Genomic DNA, 27925 nt, shown 5'->3' on the forward strand with positions numbered 1-27925 from the left:
TGTGTTTACACCGCTTCTGAGTGTAACACACGATATATCGCTTGACAAATACACAGTGTCTTCAGAATACACGGCATTTGTAAACTACGAGCTATCTAGTTGACATAACATGATGTTTACGTCACCTACCTGTTTCGCACGCGCCAGCCTGATTTCGCGAACAGACTCCTCGTTTACGGAAACAGTGTGTGTAGTGGGCACGCTGGCGGGAGGGTAGAACGACGTTTACATGCCATTCTTTTAGGCTATTCTGGTGAGTGCCCGTGGTGACTTTTCCCAGCGTAAGTGTCTGTGCCGCGTTACCTGAGCGTGACAGGGATGGGAAATTGGAGGACTACTGCCGACAGTGGACCGCAGAAAAAAATTACGAGGTTAGTGTAGAATTTTCTAAAAATGTGAAGGCGGAAGCCTAGTTTGGCGCCCTGTTTATCAGCGGTTGAACGTTCCGTTGTACTTAGAGGCCGCGCCCGCCACCACTTGACCGGCCACCTGGACAGCACCCTCCGCAGCTCTGAAACATGGTTAAGTAGCGCGGTAAAGACGGGACAATAAGTAGAGGCCACACAGGACTAGCGCTAGACATCAACTTCAGTTAATGTCTAGCGCTAGTCCTGTGTGGCCTCTACTTATTGTCCCGTCTTTACCGCGCTACTTAACAGGAGGCTCCCGGCGTAACGAGCTCCGGAGAATACTTGTCAACGCATAAATATGGGCTAGTTGTGGTTCGAACTCTAAAACATGGTTTTAAGAGGCACCCGGCCTGGAACAGTAGAACGCGGTAAATATGAATTCACTTGAGCAAACCTCTAGCGTGTTATCTTGGGAGGAACGCGACGAAAGAGAAACGGCATGAGCGGTGAGCGGGAAAGCGAAGGGAGGCATTTGCTAGCCAAATGTCGACAAAGACTATCGTCTTTTGTCGACATTTGCAACGAAAGGACCAGATACGCGGCCAATTTTTCGCCTTACTGCGCTCAGTGTTCGGAGTAGCCAGGTCTTTTTAGGTCGGAGCTAAACTCCCCAACAAATCATCATTTCTCTCTCTCTCTTTCACGCTCTCTCTCTCTCTCTATATATATATATATATATATGTATATATATATATATATATATATATATATATATATATATATATATATATATATATATATATATATATATATATATATATATATATATATATATATATATATATATATATATATATATATATATATATATATATATATATATATATAGTCCACGCGCAGGTCTCTCAGCAAGATCGTTCTCGATGGGGCTGCTCCGATGGCTGAGCCTTGCACATAGACCCAGTTGGGGGATTGACGCCACCTGACAGTCAGCCTCGGTCTCAGTTGAGCACACACCCCTTTGGCCACACTGGCGCTCCTTCTAACAGCCACTATATCTGTTAGTGGCTGTTATCAGTCTATTTAGTTATTTATCAGGCTATTTACCAGTTAGTGTTATCAGTCTATTTCTTTGTCTCTGTTTTTTTTATATTGCCCCATATGCGTGATCGGCTTAAACATAGACGCTTAGTCGTAACTTCCACCCGTCTGTAATGCCGTTACGAATGCAGCTGTGGCACTGTAGTTGCTTAGTAATACAGCACTACCTGCCACCCCCTCACAGCTTTTGTATCAGCGCTGAGAAACATATCCGAGGTACGCGCGCATATAACGGCGCACACGAGAATCCAGTAGCGGTAAAACCGAGAAAGCCGCTAAGCAGGTAGGGAAGAAGCACGGCCGCTGTGGGGAGAGAGAGGGGCCCGGCACCCTCCACCACCGGACCGGTCGCTAGCACCACGCCTGACCGACCAGCGGTAGCCCTCTCCGCGGCGACTCGGCGTCAGATTCGCTTTCGCGCCGACCCCGAAAGCGTCGTCGACCGCACCCTCCTTCCGCCGGACGTCGCCGTACTCCAGCTACTCCGGCCCGCCAAGTTTCGCCGGTGATGCCCATCTGTGCCGCCGACGGTGGAGAGTCCTCTTGAACCGTGTCGCCGCCTCGCAGGGCTACGTCGCCTCGAAGAGGAGAGCTGTGACCCAGACTGGCGTTCGGAAGGAGAGACTCCTTAACTGCTTGTCGTTCGCAAGGTGCAACTCGAGCAAGGGCGCACCCGTAACTATTCGCGGTGGGTAAAAGCCACCAACGAGACACCTCCGAGTGCCGTCGCACCAAAATTGAAGACCGCAAGAGCTTCAAGTCACCGTCGCGTCTAGTTCATTGAACGTCCCGCTGTACGAGCGATTTGTGTAAAAAGTCGCTCTCGCGAAACGTTATTATTGTTCTCAGTAGAGACAGTAGATAGAGGAGAGGTTCCACCATGATGTGCGTTCGGAGTGGTTCGTGGGTGACGATCGTCGTTGCATCCTTGGTGACCGCCGTGACGGCGCAGAATGGCAACGGCGACTCCACAGACGGTGAGTTTTAACAGATTTCAATTGAGAGGGGAATAACGGAAATTTCACTATAACAAATTTCTGGTGAAAGTAAGGCCATGCGCACGAACTCGCGCGCGTGGACAATGTCCACCGGTGACCTGCCGAATTGTTCAGCTTATTCAAAACTTGCTTTTAGCGACATAATTTTAAGATTTCGCATTTTATAAAGTAAATCTTAATGCGCAAGCGTAGCTGCAACGTGCATTGCCCAGTGGTATGTCCCCCCAGTGCCAAGGGCTGTTCAATGTCTTAAGACACGCCTTGTGACGTGCAATTGCTGATAATTGAAAGATGGGTAATTCAGTGCAGGATAATTTTTGTACGGAAGAGTTGAAATTATCTCATTTTATTTCTGGTCAAACAGTAAAATTTCATAACAGCTTCGACTGAGACAAAATTGTGGTTTTATGACATTTTGAAATTGGGGCTTTCCTCTAAACTGCGACAGCAGGCATGAGAATTTTGAGCACATAATTAACTGCTAGGATCATTCAGAGAACGTAGTCTGAAGAAAATAAGAGTGCGCCAAAGACTCGCCCGAAGCTAAGATGTGACATTCAAAAAAAAAAACGCCGTGGTGGCTCAGTGGCTAAGGCGATGAGCTGCTGAGTCCAAGGACGCGGCTTCGATCCCGGCTGGGGTGGCTGTTTTTCTAGTGAAGGCGAAAAGCGGAAATGCCCGTGCGTCGATATTTGGCGCACGTTAAAGATACCCAGGTGGTCGAAATTAATCCAGAGCCCTCCGCTACAGTGCAGCCCCAGCCTAAGTGTAGCCTTGACGCGTAAACCCCATAACCAATCAGCCATCCAACCGTCTGAATAAGCGTGGATGATGTAACCTTAGCTTTTCAGGCATATACCCGCAGAAACGTGCTGTTTTTTAATGGGGTTACAACCTTTGCGTGCGATGCAACACCGCGTGGCATTCGGGTAGCCCACGCCCGTTTATCCGTATACCAGTACCGGCCTCCGTGAGCGCGCCTTTTCTCCTTTTTTTTTTTTTTCAAAGGTGGGGGAGGGGTCGCAAATTACGATCTTCGAGATTTGTAGCGTAAACGGATTTTTGGTTGTTCTCGCGACGACGTCCCCCAACCCAATAATTATTCTGGCTCTCCATGAAGCCCTGAAACTAGCATTTTTAGAACACGTTCGGTAACTTAACGTCGGAATTTAACACAGTGCCCAGGGAGCTTTGGCAAGTATGCAATCTACGATTAACTCCTCTCGTTTTCATCTTGTGGTAGCGCCACAAGGCATCGCAATTCTCCCACACTTTTTTTTTATCTTGTTTTATCTTTCGTTTTGTTTTATCTCCGATTAGACGTCGTACACCTGAAACGTGTTTCATGGGCAGCAAGTGCGTGAAATTTCTTCAGGAAGCTTTGTAGTTTGTAAAGTTGGGGAACTTCCTTCTGTTGGGGGGGTAATTGTGGAAGGGGGAGGTTGGCGGTGGCGTCTAGTTCGTCTATAACCGCCATCGCCCGCGTTTCTTATCCAAATCTTACATCATATAAGGCAGTGGCAGTGGAAACACCCCTTTTTCTTCGCACACCATGGATCAGTGCGCCCCCCGAACGCCTTGACCGTGGCCGAAACACGTTTCCACATGCGGAAACTGGCTATGGCTATGTCTTGATGCCACCTTTTATATGCGTGCTCCTGTCGTTGCTTGCCGCGGTTCGTGATTCGCACTAACGGGATATTTTTTTAGTCGTTACACTACTTTAGTGTTGCACAAGACGTCTTCAAATTTTCCGCTTTCGTGTGTGCATACGTACCTGGCCATTTTCGGCGCAAAGGTTAAAAAACAAAATCCACCTGGGTCAGCGGGGATCGTTAAGACGATTTATTCCCCCGCTCGGCCTCAGCAATGTCTTTATAGCCGCGCTGAGCATCATGTGTTTCTGGTTTTGTTCGGAGTGACGCTGAAAAAATGTTATCAAATTATCGTTAGCTTCCCCACATTTTTCTTAACCCACGCTGTACCTGAGGATTGTTGTCGTGAAAATCTGCTGTGACTCGTTTTATGACGCACGTGATTCATACTAAGGCTGCCCTAAATCTGTGCCGACTTTAACCTCCTCCATTTTCACCGATAGTTAGCAGCAGTGGTTTTATAACAGTTAGAACACCGATTACGCCACCATTACGGCGACCGCTAATGTTATCAGAAAAACGGCAGTGAAGTTGTGATGATACTTTTTACAGCAGCGTTACAGCACGCTTTGCACTAGGACGAAACTATTGCTCCATACAACACCTCTTATGTCGCTGTGCCCGGTTTGCAACGCACAGACTGCACCTGTCAGCCGCACTCCGGAAACTCGACAACCAGCCATTAACTGCGCAGACTGTTTTGTGTCCCAGGCGTTGCCCATCACACTCCCAAAAGGCCACAAAAGCATTACTTCGTTTCTTAAAGGACACAGGCCTGTCTGAACGATTGTAGAGACACTGTGTACTATTGTTCATTTGTCGCTTGGTTGGTTTGCCGTTTCCGTTTAGGCTTTATTATCGCCCATGATTTTGGTTTTGTAGTTATCTTTATTTTTTTTCTTTTCTTGCTCATCAAGCTGTATTCCCTGTCTTTTCAATACCCTTTCTTTCTCTTTAAATTCCTCCTTCCGGACTTCCCATGCGTAGTGTAGCCAACCGGACTGTAACCTGGTTAACCTCCCTGCCTTTCATGCACTGTATTATCCATCCTTCTATCAATACCCAGTACGCTGATTATCTCGTGAGTACGCTAAATTGTAATTTGGGAACGATCGTCATTTTGTGATTCGTAGCCGTTAGGCCCTAAACATACACCACGGTGTGCCGCCGTATCTTGGCGGTGTACCGCAGGGTTGGTAATGGGCCTATACTGTTCTTATTTCCCCCGGTCGCCACGCTTCTTGCACTATCTCTACCAGCTTGTCCCCTTGAAGCAAGGTAGACGACTTGTTGCTGTGATTGCGCTTAAAACCGAAGCATTTTATGCGCTTAGAGACTTATACTGGGAAAGGTTAGGCGGATACTTTTTTCGTCCGTGATCGATAACGAGCAGAATTATTCGAAACTGAATCGGACGAAATGCGATTGCTCATAAAAAAAACTTTTTTTTTTCGAGTGGCAGCAACCAATTCTAAATGAGTTAAAAAAATACAGGAATCAGCAAAACGAGACAAAATCGCACCGCGATTTGAACTACTGATGCAGATTGCAATACAAAAGATACGCACGAGAAATCGAGAATTGATTAGACACTTGTGCACAGGTCGGTGGCATTGGAACTACCGAATAAAACGGCGAGTAACTCAGGGAAGCAGTCTCTTTCACGGACACGCAGCGAACCCACTTTCAAAAGGACCTTGGAAACACTGCAAGTTACCCGGAACTTAATCTTTTTTTTCGTTTCCGCGCTTTGTATTCACCCCGCTTGAATATATTTACTCGATTAAGGCGGACTTTCGGGTGAGTTGGTACTCCGTTCGCACGTGTACAGCGCACAACGTAGACGAAAGACGGAGGACAACACGGACAGGCGCTTCTTTACTTACTTACTTACTTACTTACTTACTTACTTACTTACTTACTTACTTACTTACTTCCTTGCGTACTTTTGTTGCTTACTTACTTACTTACATACTTACTCACTTACGTACTTCACTTGCTTACTTACTTACTTACTTACTTACGTACTTTACTTGCTTACTTACTTACTTACGTAATTTACTTGCTTACTTAATTTGCTTGCATTACTCACTTACTTTAGTTACTTTATATACTTGCTTACGTGCCTTACCTAATGAGTTTACTTACCTAATTACGCGCTTACTTGCTTGTGTGCGTAGTTTTTTTGCTTACTTTACTTGATTACTTTACTTCCTTTACTTACTTAGTTTACTCAATTACTTATTTTATTTATTTATGTCCTTTACGTGATCGCTTGCTTAGTTACTTATTTTACTTACTGACTCACTTCCTCACTCACATATTTCTGTATTTGTTTACTTATATTTAAAATGAACTTGGTGACCTTTAGCTAAAGCTATTCTTACCCGACTTAAAAGTTGCAACTGATGATTCGCAATCACTGCTGCAGCGTCGAGCCTTTAAGAAAGCCAAGGGCAAATTGCCGCTAAGGAAGTGTGTTGCATACGTTTCAGTATGCAACCTAAATCAATCACACCAGCACACCTGGCGAAAACCTTTTATTACTACTGGTGAAAACTTTTTATGTGAAAACCTTTTATGACTGCTGGTGAAAACCTTTTAGGACGACGTGACACCTGCTATTCCAATCCAGTCCACTTCCATGCAAACAAATTACACACATTCTTCCCCAGGCATGAAGTGCTCCCTGGCAGACACGACGTCCGCAGCAACGTGCGATGCGCGGACGTCTCCCAGAAATGACCGTAGCTCCACGATAATTTAATCGAAGTGATTTCACGTAATCGAAGTGATTTCAAATTACGCGCTTAATTCCCAGTGTGCATTGCGTCCCAGCAACCTCGGCGTCCACAGCAACGGGCGACGACGACCACTGCCACATTTAACTCTTTGTATAGGGAATAGATCCCGCTTCCGTGGCACAGTGGATGCCGTGATCTCTTGAGGATCAAGAGGTACATGTATTGAACCCAGCCAAGTAGGCTAATCAGCTCCCCTCTCGCGGACGCGAATCCCATAACGCTGCACGTTCGAAAATAACTTTCTGCAGCAGGTCACGTTATTTTCGTGTAGCACTCGTATGTGAGGGAGCTGCGAATGTACGAGACATTATCTCGTCCTTAATAACTTCAGCGATTCGAAAGTAATTAACAGAATAAATCGCCACGGCGCTGTGCGTGCCTGTCGGGAGTAATGGAGGAGTCGGGAAGTGTTGCGGCGTTGCGGAGGCACCGACGATTCCGTTGGGCGAAGGTCACGAAGTCGAACGATCGAAAGCGTGCTGGCTTTTCTCTTTCTTTCTTATCTACGCCCGGAGCACGGTTAATTGGCGAAAACTCGCCCCGTTACAGTTCTCCCCGTCCCCAGACACTCCGGGCCGAATGACCTCTGTCCATTAAAACGGGCACAACATTACACGCTACGTACGTACACACTGTCGACGACCTTCCCGCTGGGTGCACCCTTGGGGTAACGAAGTGAATTCACTTTCGTGCCCCGAGGCGTGACAATGTCTTTGTCTATGTGCCGGCACCAGCACTGTGGCCGATCAGCTGTCGTCTGTTGACTAGCGTACGAACTCTCATTACAAGGCACTAGTATAGCAATAACAAGTCCCCCAATCGCTAGCGCGGACAAATACAACCCCATTACGAGAATTCTAACGGCCGCATGATATCGCAGTTCTGATAAGTGATGCGAACGATATTGGAGTACCTTAGGACCGCACAATGTCCGTCCGCGTTCGTGCGCATAGCATTTACAATCGCAAAAAACGCAGGCAACGGCAGTATTCGAGCGTTGTGTTTGGTAGACCAGACAGAGTTAGTGTCAGTCGTCTTACGCATTGGGCTATGACCCGTGAGTCAGTACCCGAAAGTCAAGCGGCTTACTCCCTCGCCTGTAACGGTGCGGAGTACCTTAGGACCTCCCAATGTCCGTCCGCGTCCATCCGTGAGCACACCACCATAAGGCGGAAATCAAGCGAAATTCGATTTGAGCTGTGAGTCGCAGTTTCATTTAGGGAATAATCAAGGTGCAACTCACGGCTCAAATGGAATGACGGTCGGGGCGCAAACCGGATGTCACTCGGGGCGCAGCTTGGATGTCATTTAGTGTCCCTGTACTCTGCACCCTCGCCAGCATCCACGGAGTGGAGATGCTGCCATTTTTTGCTCACCTTTTTGTTAAACACAGGTGGAAGGTTATCACGCGCCAAGACCTAAAAGAGAACTACGCCATGACACGACCTCATTCGACTAAAATCTTACCACGGTGGATTCCTGTTACCCGACATCGTTAAAGGAAAGATGGGATAGGGAGTACGCTGTTGTTGGTTAAATTGTTCTCTTCAGCGTGGAGGGACGAGCGAAAAACGAGTTACTGGAAAAACGAAGCAGCAAGAGCTGGCGAGTTTTATGGCGTCCGTCCCTCGCGCTCGATTTTATTTCCTCTTCCGGACCAGTCGCTTGAAGAAAGGACGGGATCAATTAAGTCTTTAGTTCCGGTCACCAGCTACGCGGAACTGAGGGTTTAACCGAGTCCACCTTTTGCCTATAGTATAAGCGCCTTAACGCGCTTCGCCGCCTATCGGCATACAGTTATGTCGGTTAAAAGCCAGGCCACAGGCCAGGCTGGCTTCTTTTTATTCTCTCTCTCTCTCTCTTGTTGACTAGCCATCTTGACCAGGTTTCTATCCTCCCTACTGTTTTTTTTATGTTCCCAGAAGGAGTGTTTAGAGTGCCATCTGACGGCTCTATAACAACCCACTAAAGCTACATCCACCGGCGTTTCGCAAAAAAATGTACCTCGTCTTGCCCTACTTTGACCTGCGGAACCTAGCCTAAAGCAACCTAACGAAGAAATGGAAGTCATTTAAAATACCGAAAACTAACCTAAGCCGTGAAAATTATGCTTAGAACTAAGGGATGAAAAACGTAAAGCAGGCAACATCTGGAATCCAACCACCGCTCCTGGTATAAGAAAGATAACACGGAACCTCTACACCACAACGGCAGACGGTCAGCCACTGTGCAAGCCTAGTCTTAAGAGTTCGACCGTCGTCGGACGGCACTTACTGCGCTTGCGTAAAGAGACCAAAAAATGGGCCGTTCTCGTAGGCACGCCCGTTGTGCGCGTATAATAATATGATCGCCATAAATTTACCGCAACCCGGTCCAGTCCGGTACAGTTAACCACCGTTTACGCTTTCTCTTTGTGACCCTGCATTGGACATAAATAGGATTACCGTGATGACGACGACGAATATGTCGACGACGATGATTGTGAGGATGTTGATGATGGCTATGATAATTGTGACAATTCTTGCTGGTATTGTCGACGACGACAACGATCTGTGATGATGATGATATTTACACTATGACCATTGTCATGATAATAATTGTTATTATTATTATTATGATGATGATGATGTGATGACGATGATGATGAAGAAGTAGAAGGAGGAGAAAAAGAAGAAGAAGAACAGTACGACGGTGAAGCTTGCCACTCTCTGTAAGGAGCTCGAAGTCGCGTCGGTCTAGCAAGAGACTGCAATATAGGTCGGCCTTTCCCTTCTGTACATTTCGGAAGGCGGGAGGCCTCACGGCAGTCTTCCCCTTTCCTGACGACTGCCCATAGGTGCAGTTATTACCCGAGAAAAATACAAAAAAAAATGGATGATAACCGAGAGGCAGAACCGGCGATAAAAATCAGGCCTACAGCCCTTGCGTAACCTGGACGGCCACGATTTGTGGCCACAGACTTCGAGCGTAAAGGGGGAGTGCAAGGCAAGAGCCTTCGGGACGATTGTACACTTGGTCGTTGCGGTAGGCGTTGCAACGCTGCGGATGAAGGCCCAAGTCATCGACGCTCCTGTGGTAACGGTTGCGTTCAGCTCGGAGGATCCACTCATTCCTCGAGGACTTCAGTTGCAGAACGTGACCATAGCATATCCGGAGGCAACTGTGATTCCACCTTGCGTTTTCTTTCTTGAAGGAGCGCCTTTCGCTGAACAAAGTCTACATTATCACTGACGCTTCATTTCTGAAGGTAACTTGAAAGGTTGTGACATATGTTAGGTCCTCGTACACGTGTGGCATAAGAAAGAATGGTGAACGAACAATGCGTAATTACAATGCAAACGTAAATGGCAGAAATGTACGGGCTTAGTAGACACCTTTCAAGGAAATTCCAGTCAACCCAAAGGACACTAGGAAGAGGGATGACAGCTGTGACGTTCAAGTATGGGGGGTAAGCGTAATGGGTTTGGGAACAAACTTGTCTGGAAGACATGCTAGCGTGTATTAAGGTAAAGAAGGGCAGCTCGGCTGGTCATGTGGTACGGAGGACCGCTGACACATGGACTATACCCAGAGCAGCAGAATGGCTAGCGAAGGACGGGAATAGAGGCAGGGGAAAACAATTAACTCAATGTAGGGTTGCAATAAGAAAGTTGTATGGTCAAAAGTGTATTCGTATTACGCAAGATAGAAGCGGTTGGAAGTATTTGGGATAGATATTCGCCTAACAGTCGACATGCACATGCTGACGCGGGGGCAAGAGCGACGGCGGCGACGACGACGACGATTATGATGATGATGATGATGACGATGACGACAACGACGAATTGGTCGTACGTCTCGCCACGTGTATTATGACTTGAATCTGTCTTTGCAGTGTTGACGACTAGAAAAGAGTGGTTCTCTAGTTGTCACGATTGCCTTTCGGAGATGAAAGCCCACTAGCCTGCCTTTAACGGCAGTTGTGCTACTTATACTGTTCTAGCAACAGTAGCGTCATTTCGAAAAAAAATCAGGCATTGCTGTCTGCGCGTTACCTCGGCGAATGTGGACAGGTGGACAGAGTGGCGGGGTCGACTGAAGAGACGAGCTATGGTGGGAGAAGGGAGGGGAGGCAACGGCCGGGAGAATTGAATTCTGTTCGTCAACACAAAAGCGTCACACAACTGGAATCGCACTGGCAGCGAAGACTGCGTGCCACCAGTCGCAATGATTGCCAGTGAAATATTTTTTTGTCTCCTATTTCTCAAATCGTTTCATTATTCGTTCCTATAGCCTCCGACCTTGTGCCCGCGTTAGTGGTGTGGGCCTTATCATTTGGCAAAAATTGTAAAAGATCTACTGCCGGGTCTTTAGAAGTGCGTGAGCACCCCCCCCCCCCCCCCCTCTCCCTCACAAACCTGAGGCTCGGCACGCCTTGCTCGAGATTTGGAAGCCCACCCCACGGCGTTTCTCGCACACCCCTCGCACACTGCGCCAGCTGTGCTTTGCTCCTAGGTGTCGTAGTGGTCCTGTTTGCTCGCTTTAGTGTGGGCGCTGGCTGCTTGTCGTTCCTACTGTTGTCCACCAATAGCGGTGCTTCGTCGCCGTCGTTCACTTTCCATCCTCTTTTGCCCCCTACAAGGCCCTGCACTCGCTAAACACTCCGGCTGTTTACTCGTACACTCGAACCTTACTCGGACCTTACTACCCGCGGTTTTGTACGTAAGCTCGCGGTTACTCGTACACTCGTACACTCCGGCTGACGGTACGAGTCTAGACGCCGCGCTAAGGGCGCGTCGGGCGAGGGCAAGGGGCAAGCCGACACCGTTTTGACTACAAATCTTCATAGGTGACGGTGCGAGTGCCGCCCGACCGCGGCCAATGGCACCGCCGGATAGGCTGACGTCACCCCTCTCCGCACGCGCTGTGTCGTTCTCTGTTCCTCACTCTTAATAAAAAAAGGTCGTAAAAAGGTAGTAACGGCCGTATTTACTAACTCCTTACGAACCTCACTACCCCGCGGTTTTGTACGTAAGCTCTGCCACTGAGTGTTATCGCTGAGACTTTACTAGGGGAGGTAGTGGTACTTACTGCCTGCTTCAGTTAGTAACCCTGACTAGTACTAAATTTACTACTTCCAGTTACTAAGTACATAGTGTATCTGGGACAAGTAACTTGTTAGTGTTCCATTAGCGAATGTCCAGCCCATTTTTTTAAGAGTGCTCTTCCTCTGACTGCTCGCGGATCGACGGTGAATTCATTGCCGACATGCCCTATCTGTTGCTCGCGCAATAATAAATCGCCGCGCCGTCCCCGCGATATCTAGGTGGGGTTCGTAATCCCCGCGTCCTCGAGCGCAATCGGGAGGGAGAGAGCGTTATTATAAAAGCCGCTGCCCGCAGTAGCCGCCACTGCGCACGCGCGCCTACTCACTGCGGTCCGATGGCTTTTTCGTGTAGGCACGCGTGACGGAAACGTCCTCATTACGGGATCAGTCACGCCGGAAAAAAAAAAAGAAAGTGGGGGTGGCGCACAACGCTGCCCGCAGCCGCACCCCACAGGTGTGTGTGTGTGCTCGTGGACGGCGTACGGGAGCCGCGGAACACGTAGTGCACGTTCTTAATCACGATTCGAGTCGTTTCGTCCGGCGCTCCCGATTTCCGCTTTCATTTGCCCCTTTGTTCGTCCTTTCAAGGACGCCCGAGCCGAGCATTCGGCGCTTTTGAAGCTGGCGACCCGAGCGGCAAGACATCGGGTTGCACACCCTGTGTGATGCACGGCCGATTCCCTAGTGTCTGTTATAGATAAACCGATTTGTTTGCTTTTTCCCCCGACCCGCGCCTCGGTAGCTCAGTGAATGAGGCGTTGTTCTGCCGAGCCCAAGGGCGCGGGTTCGGTAGCGGGCGCGGCGGCCGTTTTTCCTAAAGAGGCAAAAAAACGAAAACACCCTCGTGTGTCGATATTTCCTCGCCCGTGCGGTATCCCTAGGTGGTCGAAATTAATCCGGAGCGCTCCTATTCGGCGTGCCCTAAATCCCGGGAGCAGCTTCGGCGCGTCTGACCAAATTTTTTCTTTTGTTTTCCTCTGTGGTGGGTGATAACTTTTTTCTTTAACATCTTCCTTGCTACAATGATTTCGTGCCCGTACACTGGCCCCAGTAGCGGAATTACGAGTATGATGTTACGGAGCATTATAACAAGTCAGAAAGTTGTCTGCGCTGTGAATACCGCTGTTTAATACAGAGCTTTAGATTGATTTTAAAGGCCCGAGCACCCACAGCATTGAATTCCCATTTTAGTTAACTAAGTTGACGGTAAACACAGCTTAAAGTCGCGATTCCAAATGATCAGCGTTGTTGATGATTTGATTGATTGAGGGGTTTAACGCGCCAACGCAACGCAGGCGATGAGGCGCGCCGTAGTGGAGGGCTCCGGATTAATTTTGACCACCTGGGGGTCTTTATCGTGCGCCGAAATCTCGTACACACGGGCGTTTTTGCTTTTCGCCTCCATCAGAAAAGCGGCCGCCGCGGCCGGGAATCGAACCCGCGACCTCGTGCTCAGCAGCGCAATGATCAGCGTTGTGTGTGTGTGTGTGTGCACACACACACACACAACGCTGATCATTTGGAATCGCGACTTTGTGTGTGTGTGTGCGTGTGCGTGCGTGTGCGTGTGCGTGTGCGCGTGCGTGTGCGCGTGTGTGTGTGTGTGTGTGTGTGTGTGTGTGCGCGCGTGCGTGCGTGCGCGCGCACCTGTGTGCATGTGTGTGCGTGTTTGCTTGAGCGTACGTGCGTGTGTGTGTATGTGTGTGTTGTTTCGCGTAATTTCCATACGTGCGTGTTGCATATGTGCGTTGTAAGCTTCCCGCTTTCGGGTACAACCCTGTTAATAGTGTTCCTGACATGATTTCTCCAATTCCAGTTGCTCATAACGCAGACCCTAGATCGTATCGACCAAGAGTGTGAACGTACACATCGTGTCTGGCTGTTTCCTCCCGGAACACTTTTGGAAAACCCCGAAAATCGCCCCGCTTCGTCGTTGTGCGCAATCAAAGCTTTCTATTTCCTTTAAAGACGTGGACGTGGCTAATCTGATCCGAGCTTCCGGCTTGCTGCCTCACTTCATCCTCGATCAAACTCCGTCCGCCTCGCCTCAATAAGCGGCGTTCTCTCCCTGCAAACACAGATCCGACAAACGGCCCTCCCCTTTCGTTGTTTCATGATTCATCCGTACTCAGCCCCTCTGGGCGCAGAAAAGGCGTTCGCTGAGATGACGTCGAGCGCGTGTAGTGATACGGCTTCGCTGTTAAGCTTCGACCCAAAACCACTAATGTCGGGCGCCCGTATACGCAGGCAGCGTAGACAGAGAGAGGGAGCCTGGAAACCGGAAGCATCCGGAATTCCTTCCTTCTTACCGTGAAATCTTCCGCTCTGATGCGTGCGTCATAGGCGCGCCAGCTGCGAGGTCGCCGGCGTCATGATGCGGTGAATAAAAATGCAAGCGAGGAAATGAAAGGAAGCTTTCTGCTCCCCTGCATAATACAAATGCCCTCAGTGCTGGGCACGCACGTATACGGCCAGCGCGCCGGATCTTGGCACCAAATAGATTTAACGGTTACAGCTCACGTCAGTTTTAACCAACGTTGCGCATAAAACGCTCTCAGTTCAGTTCCTGTTCAAATTTATCGCGCGCGAGTGTCTGTATGTTTGCACCTAACAGGAAGCCCGGCAATCGCAAAACTGGGGTTCGTATATCCCTCCTTGACTTCCAGCCCCGTACCGCCCGCGGAAAGACCTGAGCGTGATTGCGACGTAGTCTTCTGTGATTGGCTCTGCACGCAGTCATCCATGACGTTTCTGTGCGAGCAATTAACCCCGCAATGCCGCGCGAGAATTCAGCCCCACCGGTTCGATTCCTGGCCGCGGCGGCCGCTTTTCTGGAGGCGAAAAGCAAAAATGCCCGTGTGTACGAGATTTCGGCGCACGTTAAAGATCCCCAGGTGATCAAAATTAATCCGGAGCCCTCCACTACGGCGCGCCTCATCGCCTGCGTTGCGTCAGCGCGTTAAACCCTACAATTAATCAATTAATCAATCAACCCAACCGGAGAAGTTCGGGTGCCCGCTGAATAACTTTTGGTCAGGAGGCAGTCAGTCCTTGCCCGCGGACTTCTAAGACTGACAAACCAGTTCAACGAACGGGGACCACTTAGCTATGTAGTGGACAGTTTTGACAACGATTAACGTGCTGGCTGCAGTGCTCAGTCACACGTCAAGCGGTGCACGCGACGGGGTACCGCAAGGGTTGACTCTGTTCCCGCTCGTTTTCTTTTGCTCATTTGCTATCGTTTCTGCTCCTTCTGTCTGTATTCACAGAGCCATTGCGGTTGCCTGCTTCGCCGCCTTGTGTGACCTCGACGAATTACCCACGTTATAGCTCGCGGGATCCCTTTGTTTTTGTTTTTCCTCATTATTCCTGGACAACAACTGGTTGCGGGGGCTATTTCTTCACAAAAGTCGGCTAATATTGTTCATGAGCAGTGCCGGATTAAGGTGAAGGCTGTCGGTTCTGCAGCCGTAAGCCCGCACCATTCAGGGGTCCATCTCGATCATTTTTTAGAAGTTTGTGGGTGTGAAGGCCACCCATGTTGGTATCATAAAGTGGAACAGATTGAGGGATGCTGAGTATAATAATTGATGACTTGCGCATAGCGTCACGGGCTCGCAAATCTGCATACACCACTCTCTGGTAGAAATTTGACATCCTGGTCAATCAAGCTAGTGGGTTAGTAGTAGTGCCAGACTGTTTCCTCTGAACTGGTCCAGATCTTTCGCTATCTGGAGAGTTGCAGTTCCCAAGACAGGAGCGCGAGCGGCCTGCTCAAAACTTTAGCGCTAAAATACATTGTGTGCGTTTATCTAATGTCTGCGTTGTGTTTAGGAGGCTATACTTGCCTGTTTCTGTAAGAAACTGCGAGACTGAGCGCTCGTTTTCATAACTATGCCTAATGAAAAACTGCTCGCGCCCACTCTTGGCAAGAGGAAGTTGAATTTTGTAGCCATCATATCTATCAAAAGAGATCTGCTGAGAGATATTTCGTTTGATAATGGAATATCTAAGTTTGCAAGTTTGAAAAGCCGGAGGACGTCGTTCGAAAAGTTATATTTTTCATGCTTTAGCTTGGGGCTAGTTTCTCGCCTTTGCTTGTTTTTGATCAAGGAAGAGTGAGAACAAAATTGTTTTTTGCTCCAATTTTGGCACGAGTGACTGAAGTTTGAGCCCGGCATGATTGTTGTTTTTTTATTAATTATATTGCATGTAGACTTTCTTTTGTAAGTGAAATCATTGTATATGATTCGTGTCGTTATTTAATTGTTCAGCCTGAAGACTGAATGATTAACAAAATATTTCTCGTTTTGAAGCAATGCTCTTCTGTTTTTTGCCTGTACTGATAAGTCAGATGAGGCACTTCATTTATTTGTGAATTTCTGATTACTTACTAGTAAAACATACCAACTTGCATGTAAAATAATAGTCCTTTGATAATATTATAAATCAATCTTCGAATTCATTGTCTAAAATTTTAAGAAATAGGTATATGCATTTTTTAACAGGGAGAATAACATGTTGGCTCTGAAACATACGTCTTAAACCGGTCATCTTCATCGTCGTCGTTGTCTCCGTCATTAGGGCCCCAAGGATACAGTTATCCCCGGGCCCCGAATTTTTTAAATCCGGCACTGCTCATGAGGTTGTAAAAGGGAGATCTTTTGTTTTCTGCGACAGGACGTTAAATACTGGAAAGATTGCAGATTTTAAAAAAGTACTTACTTTTCACGCACCACCATCGTGAATACTCTATGTTTAAGCTGCTATTAATGTAACGGAAACCTACCTACAGTACGCACCACGGTAGAGTACGGCCTGTGGCGTGACAAGGCTGTCTTGCTGTTTCACTCGTCGTCTATGGTTAGAAGTCAAATTGAGAAGAGCCTTTGTTTGATGACGTCAATTATTGAAAACGCAACTAGGCGCGCTATTACAAACCGTGTGCGACAAACCATTACTTCCCTACAGACCTCAAAAGTGTTAAAATTTCGGTCGTTGGTACATAACCACTTAGAATCAAAACAACGGCGCCTGGAATGGGACAGAAGAAGAAATATCGTATTCTTTATTGATGGAAAGAACATTTATTGAGCATAAAAGTGCATTTTTTTTTCTTTTTCCGTTCCTCCTTGCCGTCCTTAGTGGTCTGCTGCCTACCGAAGTATTATAGATCCCCCGATGGCTCCTTTAGATTTGTTTGGTCTTTTTTTTTTAGTTTACCTCCCGATGCCCAGTGCATGAGATACACTTCGCCAAAAATTCACAGTTTTGCGGTTTGCACGTCCCATCTACTCTAGGGCCATGCGGTGCGCTGTACTGGAAAGCAACGAAGTTTATGTCGTCCAATGGGCATTTACGGTTTCCACCTCCCTGAAAACATTTTATTTATTTATTTATTTATTTATTTATTTATTTATTTATTTATTTATTTATTTATTTATTTATTTATTTATTTATTTTGTTTTATTTTGTTTTATTTATTTTGTTATTTATTTATTTATTTATTTATTTATTTATTTATTTATTTATTTATTTATTTATTTATTTATTTATTTATTTATTTATTTATTTATTTATTTATTTATTTATTTATTTATTTATTTATTTATTTATTTATTTATTTATTGGGGGAAAAGTGCAGATTCGAATATACATTGGTACGGAACTGGCATGGTCATTGGTATTCTTTTGAAGCAGCCATAATTGCGTTCTCAGGTTCGATATTATGTTACCAGATGGTAAGAATCCTGGCACTTTCGGCGCGATGCAGAACGTTAATCAGACGCATTGGTATTCTGAGCCCGCCCCTCGTCCAACCGAAGGATAACGAACCTCCCTTATATACAAAAAGAATTGGTAGAATTGAGAAGAGTACATTTTGTAGTAAACTAAAATTACTGGTGAGCAACGACAGAGCCGACCTGCTTCGCATGACTATAGGTCTTGACATGAGCTGCAAAAAACTTCAACCTGTAATATCAATGAAGCTGTCAATACACATAGAAAATAAAATATTAAGACAATAGGCGATTGGGAGACCATTCTGCTCAGCTCTGCTCCGGAGCCACACGCGGCCCGAATGGTCGAAGCCGTTGATAGGATGCCAGGAATCGCGGCTCACGGCTAAACGATGGACATCGTCCAAGATTAGTCTACCTCTCGAAACCCATCTCGGGCATAAAATAAAATCCTTTCGCTCACAGGTCTTGAAAAAATTTCACCATTGCTAGTGCCCGAACCGAGGGCGTTCGCTTCAAAGCCCGCGGTATACCTCACACGCTACTGAGGTCGAATAGCGCGGAATGTTGACCACTTGTTCAAAAGAATAGAATTAGAGTTGCAAGAGAGCCAGGTTATAAGTGCACACTGCAAGTGTAGGACGTGTACCTATCCGGGCCATAGAGTTTCGTACTAATATATACTAGAGGGAAATCTGTCGCTGCAGGCAGTCGCGGGCCGCCGTTGGCGGCGCCATTGCAGCTAGCTACATTCCTCGCCTACTTGGCTTATCTCACAGAGATAAGGCTTAGCTAGCCACATAGCTTCTTTTTTGTCTCGAAGCCAAAACAAACAAAAAAGGGTAAAATTTTTTTCTTGTTCATCGTGCATGAAGCTTCTACGTAATCACTGACAAATTAATCTTTCTGGAGGTTCAATTTTACAATAACAAAACAAATTTGATGAAGCTTCTACAGTAATATTGTTGCTTTTTGCAGCCAGAGCCAATTTTTCAGCCTGTTCATTAGCCATGCCAAGAACATGTGGAACGTGCCTGCTCGGTACATGACGGAACGCTAGACGAAGCGCGGCTCCTGCAGTGGCGCCAGATTTCCCTATAGTGTATATTAGTATGAAACTATATGATCTGGGCACATAATATCGCTTCTGAGGTATCAAGGCTGATACATTCCGTCGCCCTACCTCTGTTGTTTTCTGCGACGCCAAGCACAAGCGCGCGCGCTCCTGCGCCGAGCAGCGCCGCCGACACCCAATTTCCGCGAAATTTTCCGTGGCCGGTCATGTTTCAAGGCTTCTCTTTTTGTTTATTTTTCGGCCTTTTCCCACCACCCCGCCTTGTTTCGCGCTGGTGCAGCAGTGCGGCGAGCGAACGCCACGGGTTCCGTATCCTTGCTCTAATTGATAAGACCGCCGATGGTGGAAACGCTCCCCGCGATGGAATTCTGCGCTCGGAAAGCAAGGCGCACCTAAAACGGGTGTGTTGGCAAAGGAGGGGGTAAATAAAGGGAAGCACACGTAACAAACCGTAGTGCGTATTGTTGGAGCTTCGCTGACAGGCCCTCAGATCCAGGTCAACGTAGCCTTGCAGGAGAGCGTAAAGGGAGGACAGCTATTGCAAGGTGGAAGCATTGTAATGTTCCATGAAACATTGCAATGCAATGTGTGTGCGCGTGCGCGCGTGTGTGTGTGTGTGTGTGTGGGGGGGGGGGGGGGGGACGCTTTCAAGAGTAGTAACGGCCGTATTTACTAACTCCTTACGAACTTTGATAACCCCCAGAACGGTACCTATTTCCTGCCACTAAGTGGGAACCGTTACTAGTCTAAACTGTGCACTTCGTAACTGCTGCTTGCTTGATACTAACATTCACTGACAATAACAAATTTCCGTGAATAATTGAACTTAATAACTACACCAAATTTCCAACTCGAAATCACGATTAAAAAGTTTTTGCAAATCCGCACGCTGACTTGCATATGCTCGCATTAAAATGCATAATTCTAAAATTATCGCTAAAATATTTGATTCTTGCGAGAAGCCCACCAACTCTACCAAATGACTTTCCGCTGCTGGCTATAAAAGCAAGAAGAGCAGATGTATTTCTAAGGTAACAAAGTTATACTCGCTCTCTTCGTGCATTCCGTTGGCTTTCTTGCTCAATTTATTTGTTGCTTTTCTAAGTGTGATATGTGCGTGTTCAATGTGTCTGTGTCGCGCTGCACGCTCAGCCGATCCGGCCGCACTGTCACGCGTAGCTTTTTACTAGGTTATGAATGGCCAGTTAGTAAAATCCACCAAGCATCTAGTTTATACTGGGACAAGTAACTGGTTAGTGTTCTGTCAGTACGTGCCACTACCTTTTTTAAGAGTGCTATTAAGCCCCATTTCGTGCTAGCGAGGTCGCGTAAAAGCGCAGCTGGAGCTACCTTCACTCACGGAATTTCTAGTGGTGAAAGTTACCAAGTTCAAATCCCAGTGGTGACCTGTTCGGATCCAGTGCGTAGTAACGCTCTTTATTGCATCGGTGATTAGGGAAGGGTAGCCAGACGGTGTGCTAGTGAAAGAGTGTGTCCCAGGGAGTCATCATAGTGTAGTGTATAGCCTGTCTAGTTTCACTCATGACGTTCTTTTTTTTTCTTGGTTTGGCCATCCTCTACAAATATTGGTAGGATGTGGTATGTGCCATCATTCCAGTGCTGCTTAGCCTTGGTGACAGTGTAGGTGTCAATGCTCCCTCATTACTGAGGGAGAGACTACTAACATTATTGCGTAGGTTTCGTCATTCAATTACGACAAAATAGTGTGGTTGGTTAACAAATTGTTAATATAGTTGTATAGAAGTTGACAATCGAGGCGATTTCGCTTGGGAGATTTTTTATAGGTACAGAACACGTACATCATATATACGCCTATAGTGCCCTCCATTGATCCGGTTCGAAAATTCCCCGATATATTTTTGAACAAGTGCTCATAAGGACTCGGCATGTAGGCCCTCCATGACTTAAAGGGTGTCGCTAGTTCCGTGCTAAGTTTTGTGATTATGTTATCGTAAAACAATGCTCCTTTACAAGAACTGCACACATGTTTGCCTAAATAAGCATCGTTTGGTGTATTTCATGTCGGTTAACGGGAGCGCTGCCGCGCTCCGTGGAGATGCAATTTTGCAGTCTTAATGCCATTTTAACGACTACGCGGCACATTTTTCTTTGAATATTTGCGCCTTGCAACTCCGCATAAGTGCCCATTTCGTATTTAAGTGCTCATAGCATCCAAAATATATATGTTTATAACACGCTCTTTTTAAGAGCCGTGCGCAGTGGCTTCATTCTTAAGCTAACGACTATAGCTTAGCTTGGGCCCCACTTTCCCGCTCGCGCAAGGAAGCCGCAACGTCACGCTGCTGTTTCTCCCGGCAATCCACGGCGCTTAACCAGGCTTGTTCCGTATACCTTATTCCACAGGGCGTAAGCATAGGCGAGTGAACCCCGTGTGAAACGGCGCACATAAGTTCCGCAAAAAGTGCCCTGATGGGTGGTGTTAATAATTCCCCACAACGCATTCAGAGTCGTGTATCCGCTGTTAGAACATTTATCGTGGAACAAGAGGACGCCTAATTAGGTTGACCGCTTGTACGATTCTGAACGCTGCGGGTAGAGTTTTGCGTCCGTGGCCAAAGCGAACAAACAGAAAAATCGCTCGAGGAGTTGGCCTCAAGATACTGGTCCGCAAGACTTTTTTTCTTTTCTTTTTTCTTTTTTTTTTTTGCGCTCATAGTGCAGCCTGGACCGACGCCTTGCGGCGCTGCGGCCCCAATATGCCGCCGTATCTAGACGGGTACAGTGTCGCCGTCAGCTGCTGCACGCGCGTCGGCTCGCGCTCGGCATTCCGACGCTCGGAGGACGTGTCCGGCTCCCGTCGCCGCCACAGAAACCAGCCGGCGGCTCGGGACGTGGTCCCCGCCACGCAAGCGGCCACCAGCAGCACCACGCAGACGGCCACGAAGGCAGCTTCAGCAGGTGCCGGTGGAAGTCCAGTAGAGAACGGTGCGACGGCTGGCTCGGGGCCGGATCCGGGCCGACGCACTTTCCGCGCACCAGGCGCTGGCCGTCGCCGCAAGTGCACCTACCACCGCGTCCGCAGTGGCCGGCGATGCAGAAGGACCGATTCGAGCACCGCTCCCCGTAGCGCGCCACCTGCAAGCAGCGGCCGTTGTCGGGTTGTGTGGCGTAACCGCAGTCGCAGCGGCCTTTGATGCACTCCAGGGTGGTGTCGCTCTGCTGGCACTGGTGGTGGTAGCGGCAGGCCCCGCCCAGCGGCACGGCGCTGAAGCACACGCCGTGGACCGGGTCGTAGTGAAGGGACGTGTCGATGCAGCGACAGCTACCGTTCGCGCTGCACATCATATTTCTACGCATGCAGTGGCATTCCGACGTCTCGTTCGGCGGCGCTATTACGAAGTCCATCACGGTCTCCAGCAGCTCCTGCTCTCCCGAGGCGTCGACGACCACTGCGTGGACTGTTCCTCGCACAGGCTCGGCGGACCTGAGGAGCAGCTGGACGTCGGCGTTTTTTCTGCCCTGTTCGAGCTCGGTGACGCGGTAGCGCTCGGTGCGCGAGCAGCACTGCTCGGGCTCTACCCGCCAGAAGACGCCGGAGAGCCCGGCTCCGAAGACGCCGCAGCTGAAGCGCAGTTCGCCGCCGCCCACCGCCCCGTGGCTTCGGATCGCTTCGCAGGTGACCAGGGTGCTACCGTCCTCCGCTGTGTAGAAGACCTCGAAGCTCGAAGCGAGCGGCACCGAGGCCTCGGCGGGTGCCGGCAGTAAGAACAACGTCGTGCTCACCGCGACGAGAGCTCGCCGCATCGAACACCGGCTGACCGGCATGGCGTCTTCTTCTTCTCCTCTATCCCACGGTCTTCGCGAGAGCCTGGAAAGCGTGACTGCTCGGTGATCACTACACCCGTGGGGCTGACATGACATCTCCAGCGCAGAAAACGTTTCGACCACGTGCTCGGCGAATTCACAGCATACCCAAGAAGGGGATTGGCCAGGGCTCCAAAACGTCATTAGCTCCTGGCGTAGCCCTAACCCCAGCCGACAAGCCAGTTAGAATGGCCTTAGTGCAGAGCGTCAAGCAAAACTACAGAATAAGCCATTATCAGACCTTGTAAATAATTAAACGCATATGTACACCTTTTCATCATTACAATCGTCATCGTCACCGCATTCATCTGGCACCATCTGGCACAGCAAGCCAGGAATCTTAGATCGGATGACATCGCCAGTTTCGTTGAAGATCGGTCTCTCTCTCTCTCTCTCTCTCTCTCTCTCTCTCTCTCTCTCTCTCTCTCTCTCTCTCTCTCTCTCTCTCTCTCTCTCTCTCTCTCTCTCTCTCTCTCTCTCTCTCTCTCTCTCTCTCTCTCTCTCTCTCTCTCTCTCTCTCTCTCTCTCTCTCTCTCTCTCTCTCTCTCTCTCTCTCTCTCTCTCTCTCTCTCTCTCTCTCTCTCTCTCTCTCTCTCTCTCTCAGAGCGAAGAACTTGTCGGTAGGCAATGGTACCCAGGCGGTGCAGCGTCACCAGCAGGAAATTCATTTCTTTTGCAGTCGACACCAACTGGCTGATGGCGTCGAAAACAATTTTGATTGATTGATTGATTGATTGATTGATTGATTGATTGATTGATTGATTGATTGATTGATTGATTGATTGATTGATTGATTCCTAGTGTCTCTGTGTTCACGCGCCGATAGCTTGTCCTGGTGGAACGAAAGGGAGAGACGCAAAAAACAACGGGGTACCTGTTCGCTAACCCAAATATTGAAACTCCTACAAAAAACTCGCCGCAGGAGCTCAGTGGCTAAGGCGTTGTGCTGCTGAACACGAGGACGTGGGTTCGATTCCCAGCCGCGGCGGCCGCTTTTCTGATGGAGGCGAAAAGCAAAAAACGCCCGTGTGTACGAGATTTCGGCGCACGTTAAAGATCCCCAGATGGTCGAAATTAATCCGGAGCCCTCCACTACGGCGCGCCTCATCGCCTGCGTTGCGTCGGCGCGTTAAACCTTGAAATCAATAAAATCAACTACAAAAAAGTGCGCGCAGAGGCCTCGGTACACTGCACGCCCGCGCTTGCGAAGCAACGCTTGTCAGAAGCTTCGGTGGCCGAGCCTCCCTGAATCTCGTTCGCTGCATTCGGCGCTGTCCCTTCTTCGTCTTTGACAGCGATGCCAGGCCGCCCGGCCAGCTCAGCAAACTTTCGCAGAAGCACACGAGAAAGAAAATCTGGGGCAGCCAGCCCGTATAAAATCTCGCCCTGATTCCAATCCGCCTCTGCGCGTCCTGCGGACAAAAACCGAGAGGAAAACAAAAAAGGCGAAGAGAAGTCGGAAACGACGATCCAGAAGTGGAGAACCGGAAGGACGTTGGGTGGGTGGGGGCAGGCTTCTGTGTACGCTCGGATCATCGCGGTCGAGCAAGCTGTAGCAACGCCCTCTAGCAGACAAGAAAGCCTCCCATATATATCCGATGAAAAATTTTTGACATAAATCGCGGTTTAAGAAAGTGCCGCTAAGTGGAGTACAATTTGTCGATAACTTAAGAAAGCTGGGGCGATAAAACGACACGCAGGCTTTCTCTCACCTAAGGGATGTTACATAGTCAAGCGACAGGGCATTCGAAGGCGCGGCTATAGCTGCAAGATGTGAAAGAGTAGGGGTGATGGCGAGACGTTATTTGCCCGCGCTGGCCGCGCGAAATGAACGATTTCTCCGACGCCGTCGAGACACCATCGCGTACGCCGGATCGCGCTGCGCCAAATACGTTGTCGGCAAAGAGGTGGCCTGCGTGGCGGGTTTAATTGCTCGCATCCGCCTCGGCGGCTTCTGAAAAGTAAGAAAGCGCGTCGTCAGCGGTTGCTTGAGCTGGCGCGCGAGAGAAGTGGGCCGTGGACGGACAAAACTCCCGAAGGGTCTCTTCGTTGGTAGGTGGCGTTGACCGGAAGGGTTGCCGATCAAAATTTATTGCGTGCGCGCGCACGAGCAGACGGGAAGTGGCCGCCGCCTTCAATGGGAAAGCGCCTGACGAGACAAAGAAAACCGGCCAGCCTTTCGGTCATGCGGTCATCTGTCTTAGGACGTCTGTACGGCGATAGATCATCTAAGAAGCGTTGGCGTCGAAACGAGGACAGCGCGTGGACGAACGATTGCGCCTTTTTCGGGCTGACTGGTTGACCGACGTTGCCAGTCAAGTATGGAGAACGCGCAATAGAATCGTGTTCCCATCGATAACGTTCCTCCTTCACCTGGTGTTAGTCTCAGATTGTACTGTTCTTCGCATAAGGCGCCCTTGAAGAGCAAACACCGCGAAGGAAATTTTTAACAGCGAAGCTGTTTAGCAGATCGTAATTTTTCGTGTCCGTAGTTAAAAATACCAAGGAACTGCCGAGAGCGCGCACGTGACCGCGGCGACCGCCCGGCAGTTAACAGAACCAAGGAAATTCCTAGCGCTCAAGTGTGCGTGCCTCGCGGCGACCGCCCAGCGTCCCCAGCGCACGTTTGTCAAGCCAAGCATGCCCACTTAAAGAGATTGGCCGAGATTCCCCCCCCCCCCCCCCCCCCGAAAAAAAAAACTCCAGCCTTCGCCGTAATCGTGGCAACACTTTCTCGGAACGAGAAAAAGTCCAGCGTTCGCCATAATCGTGGCATCACTTGCTCGGAACGAGAAAGAGTCCAGCGTTCGCCATAATCGTGGCAACACTTGCTCGGAACTAGAAAGAGTCCAGCGTTCGCCATAATCGTGGCAACACTTGCTCGAAACGAGAAAGACACGTCATAGCGTACGCCTCTCCAAGGTGATGTTCAATGAGTATCACTTCAAAAAATAAAAATTGAAGAAGCTCACAGTTATAGCAACAGTGATGCAGTAAAGGTAGTTGCGCCACCAAAGAAGAAGCAAATGCGCTGCAATCGTGGACTGCAACTGTCGTGATGGTCGTGCCCTTCAAGTCTTACGCGTTAGTGTGAGCTTCCTAAGCTTTTTTGGCATTTTTTAGCTATCTCTGGATTTAGCGAACATGGACTAGTAATGTCGACGCGAACTCCGACCAGATCCGGAAAGTTATCGATACACTGTTTTACTGCGTACTCCCGTGATTGCTTTGTCCACTTAAAATGACCATTGCTGTTGCCAACATTGCCTTCGCAGCCCTTGTCTTGTGGGAACCAGCCGAGAGGTCAAGCGTGAACAACCGTAAATGTCGCCGCCGTCTTCGCCGGCAATGCGTGGACAGTCGAGTCGAAAGCTGCTCGTCCGTATACCGTGCTGGTTAGGGTCACGATAAGATTACAGAGTATCGGCCCTCTTTTCGCCTATTGTTCCATGCCGCCGCCGTAATCATTGGGCAGTTCGCATCACGTGACACTTGTTTACACCGCGACTGTTCATGGGCACCGCCATTTTGTTGTTTATGCGTTTTCTGTCGGTCAACTGTGGTTGTCTCAGCTTGCCCTCCCTGCTCTGCAGCTGTGCTACTGGCGTCTTTCCGAACGCGAATCAAAGATAACCCGAGTCGCAGCATTTCAGCTGCGGAAGTGTGTCCGAAGATGCCGTGTTGCTGCGTATTCGGCAGTGTTGTGTGCAAATGATTTCGTCAAAGTTAGCGGCGAGGCCGCAGAAGCGACAGTCTGGCAACACTGATAAACACCAAAATGGCCGCCGTTGCTCACTTGCGTGCCTCAGTGACGGTAATCCGTATCTTATCTAGTGACACTACTGCTGGCCATTCATCCATCACATCCCGTATACAAACACATGGGCCCTTGTGTTGTCAGCGTGCAAAGACTGAGATGTGCACCATCAATCACGCTCGCGTAGCGACACGTGTTCGTCGCATGATCAGCGTAGTGCAGGGACTAGATTGGTTGCGTCAACGGTTATGGCTGCTATGTCGTTCGTGGGGATTTTTAGGGTTCTCAGCGGGAGGGGTGCCTATTCATGCACTTTCTTAGCGTGCAAAACTACTTGGCCCGTCACTGTTTGCTCTTACGTTATAAACCCGATAGCGTGAAAAAAAAATACCCTCAACCCCTGGAAACGTGTTCTATTCAATATATTCCAGTACCGCGCGACTCAGAAAATATCACATTACTGGAATTTCTCTTAAATTTTTCCTCGCTTTCCAGAAAAAGTTCTTGTTTCATCCGTCCCAACATAAGGTCTTGATACAGTGGTAAAGCGATTTATTGAACGCATTTTAAATTCCACTTCTTGACATTTTGCTCTGGACACCAGTCTATAAGAATTGGTGCAGCCAAAACGTAAGCACATGAACAGACATTCTCAGCAACCACGTAGAATAATTGACACCCACCACCACCAACAACATCACTATGAACACCATCATCATCACCATCATCGTCACCGTCGCCCTCGTAATGGCTTTCTTCTTCTTCTTCTTCTTCTTCTTCTTCTTCTTCTTCTTCTTCTTCTTATCCTCCTCCTCCTCCTCCTCCTCCTCCTCCTCCGCCCTCATTGTTCGTACCCCTCGTTCCATCGTATCATGCCCAGCAAACGACGCAGTACGGCGTACCCGCAAGGGTTCGATGCAGCAAAGGCATCACGGGCAATAAAGCCGCATTAGTGCCAGTGTCCGCTAGGCCGTTATGTAAGCTGGCGCGGCAGGCAGGACCGCATACACTCGTCTCGCTATTGCTTCCGTGACACTTGGTGCACCCCGCACTGTTCCATTCAGTCAACCGCGTGGGAACTGGGAAAGGAAGCGGGTTGCGTTATTTAAATACGGCTAGTGGTCGCTCACAAGGCATGCTACGATGTCTCCTATAGAATTACGATCACCATGCCATGCGAATGAGGTCACCGCCTTTGTATCAACACACTACAGGTAGAAGTGGTACCTGCTCTGAATTAGCTGACGTTCCTCTTCTCAGCAGCGGCAATCCCGTCCACGGCGAACGGTGCGTGGTGTGCGATTGGTCCTACAATACCACTATGTCTCTTTCGCAGCCCTGCACAAAAGAATTGGTTGCTGTAATATACAAAGAAATATTATTTTTTTATTTTAGGACCAGGCAGAAGCGGCAACAAAACAACAAAAAAGACTAAGCAGTACGAGACTAGCATCGTCACAGACGAGGCAGGAAGTAGTACATCAAATACGTCAGAATACATCAAGCTATAGA

General features: G+C 48.6%; 1 protein-coding gene across 2 annotated transcripts in view; it reads left to right on the forward strand.

Annotated features, from left to right (window-relative positions):
* The first annotated feature begins 1846 nt into the window (after nucleotides 1-1846).
* The window catches only part of LOC144162836 (inactive pancreatic lipase-related protein 1-like), a 107174-nt gene continuing 81095 nt past the window's right edge, over nucleotides 1847-27925 (forward strand). For both annotated transcript variants that reach the window (XM_077693518.1, XM_077693519.1), the window contains exon 1: nucleotides 1847-2428. In XM_077693518.1, the coding sequence (XP_077549644.1) occupies nucleotides 2332-2428 (97 nt within the window). In that variant the 5' untranslated portion in view covers nucleotides 1847-2331. The remainder of the gene's footprint in view (nucleotides 2429-27925) is intronic.

Source organism: Haemaphysalis longicornis, unplaced genomic scaffold (genome assembly GCF_048455015.1).
Source record: "Haemaphysalis longicornis isolate Haplotype H1 unplaced genomic scaffold, Haemaphysalis longicornis Haplotype H1 scaffold_12, whole genome shotgun sequence".
NCBI lineage: Eukaryota > Metazoa > Arthropoda > Arachnida > Ixodida > Ixodidae > Haemaphysalis > Haemaphysalis longicornis.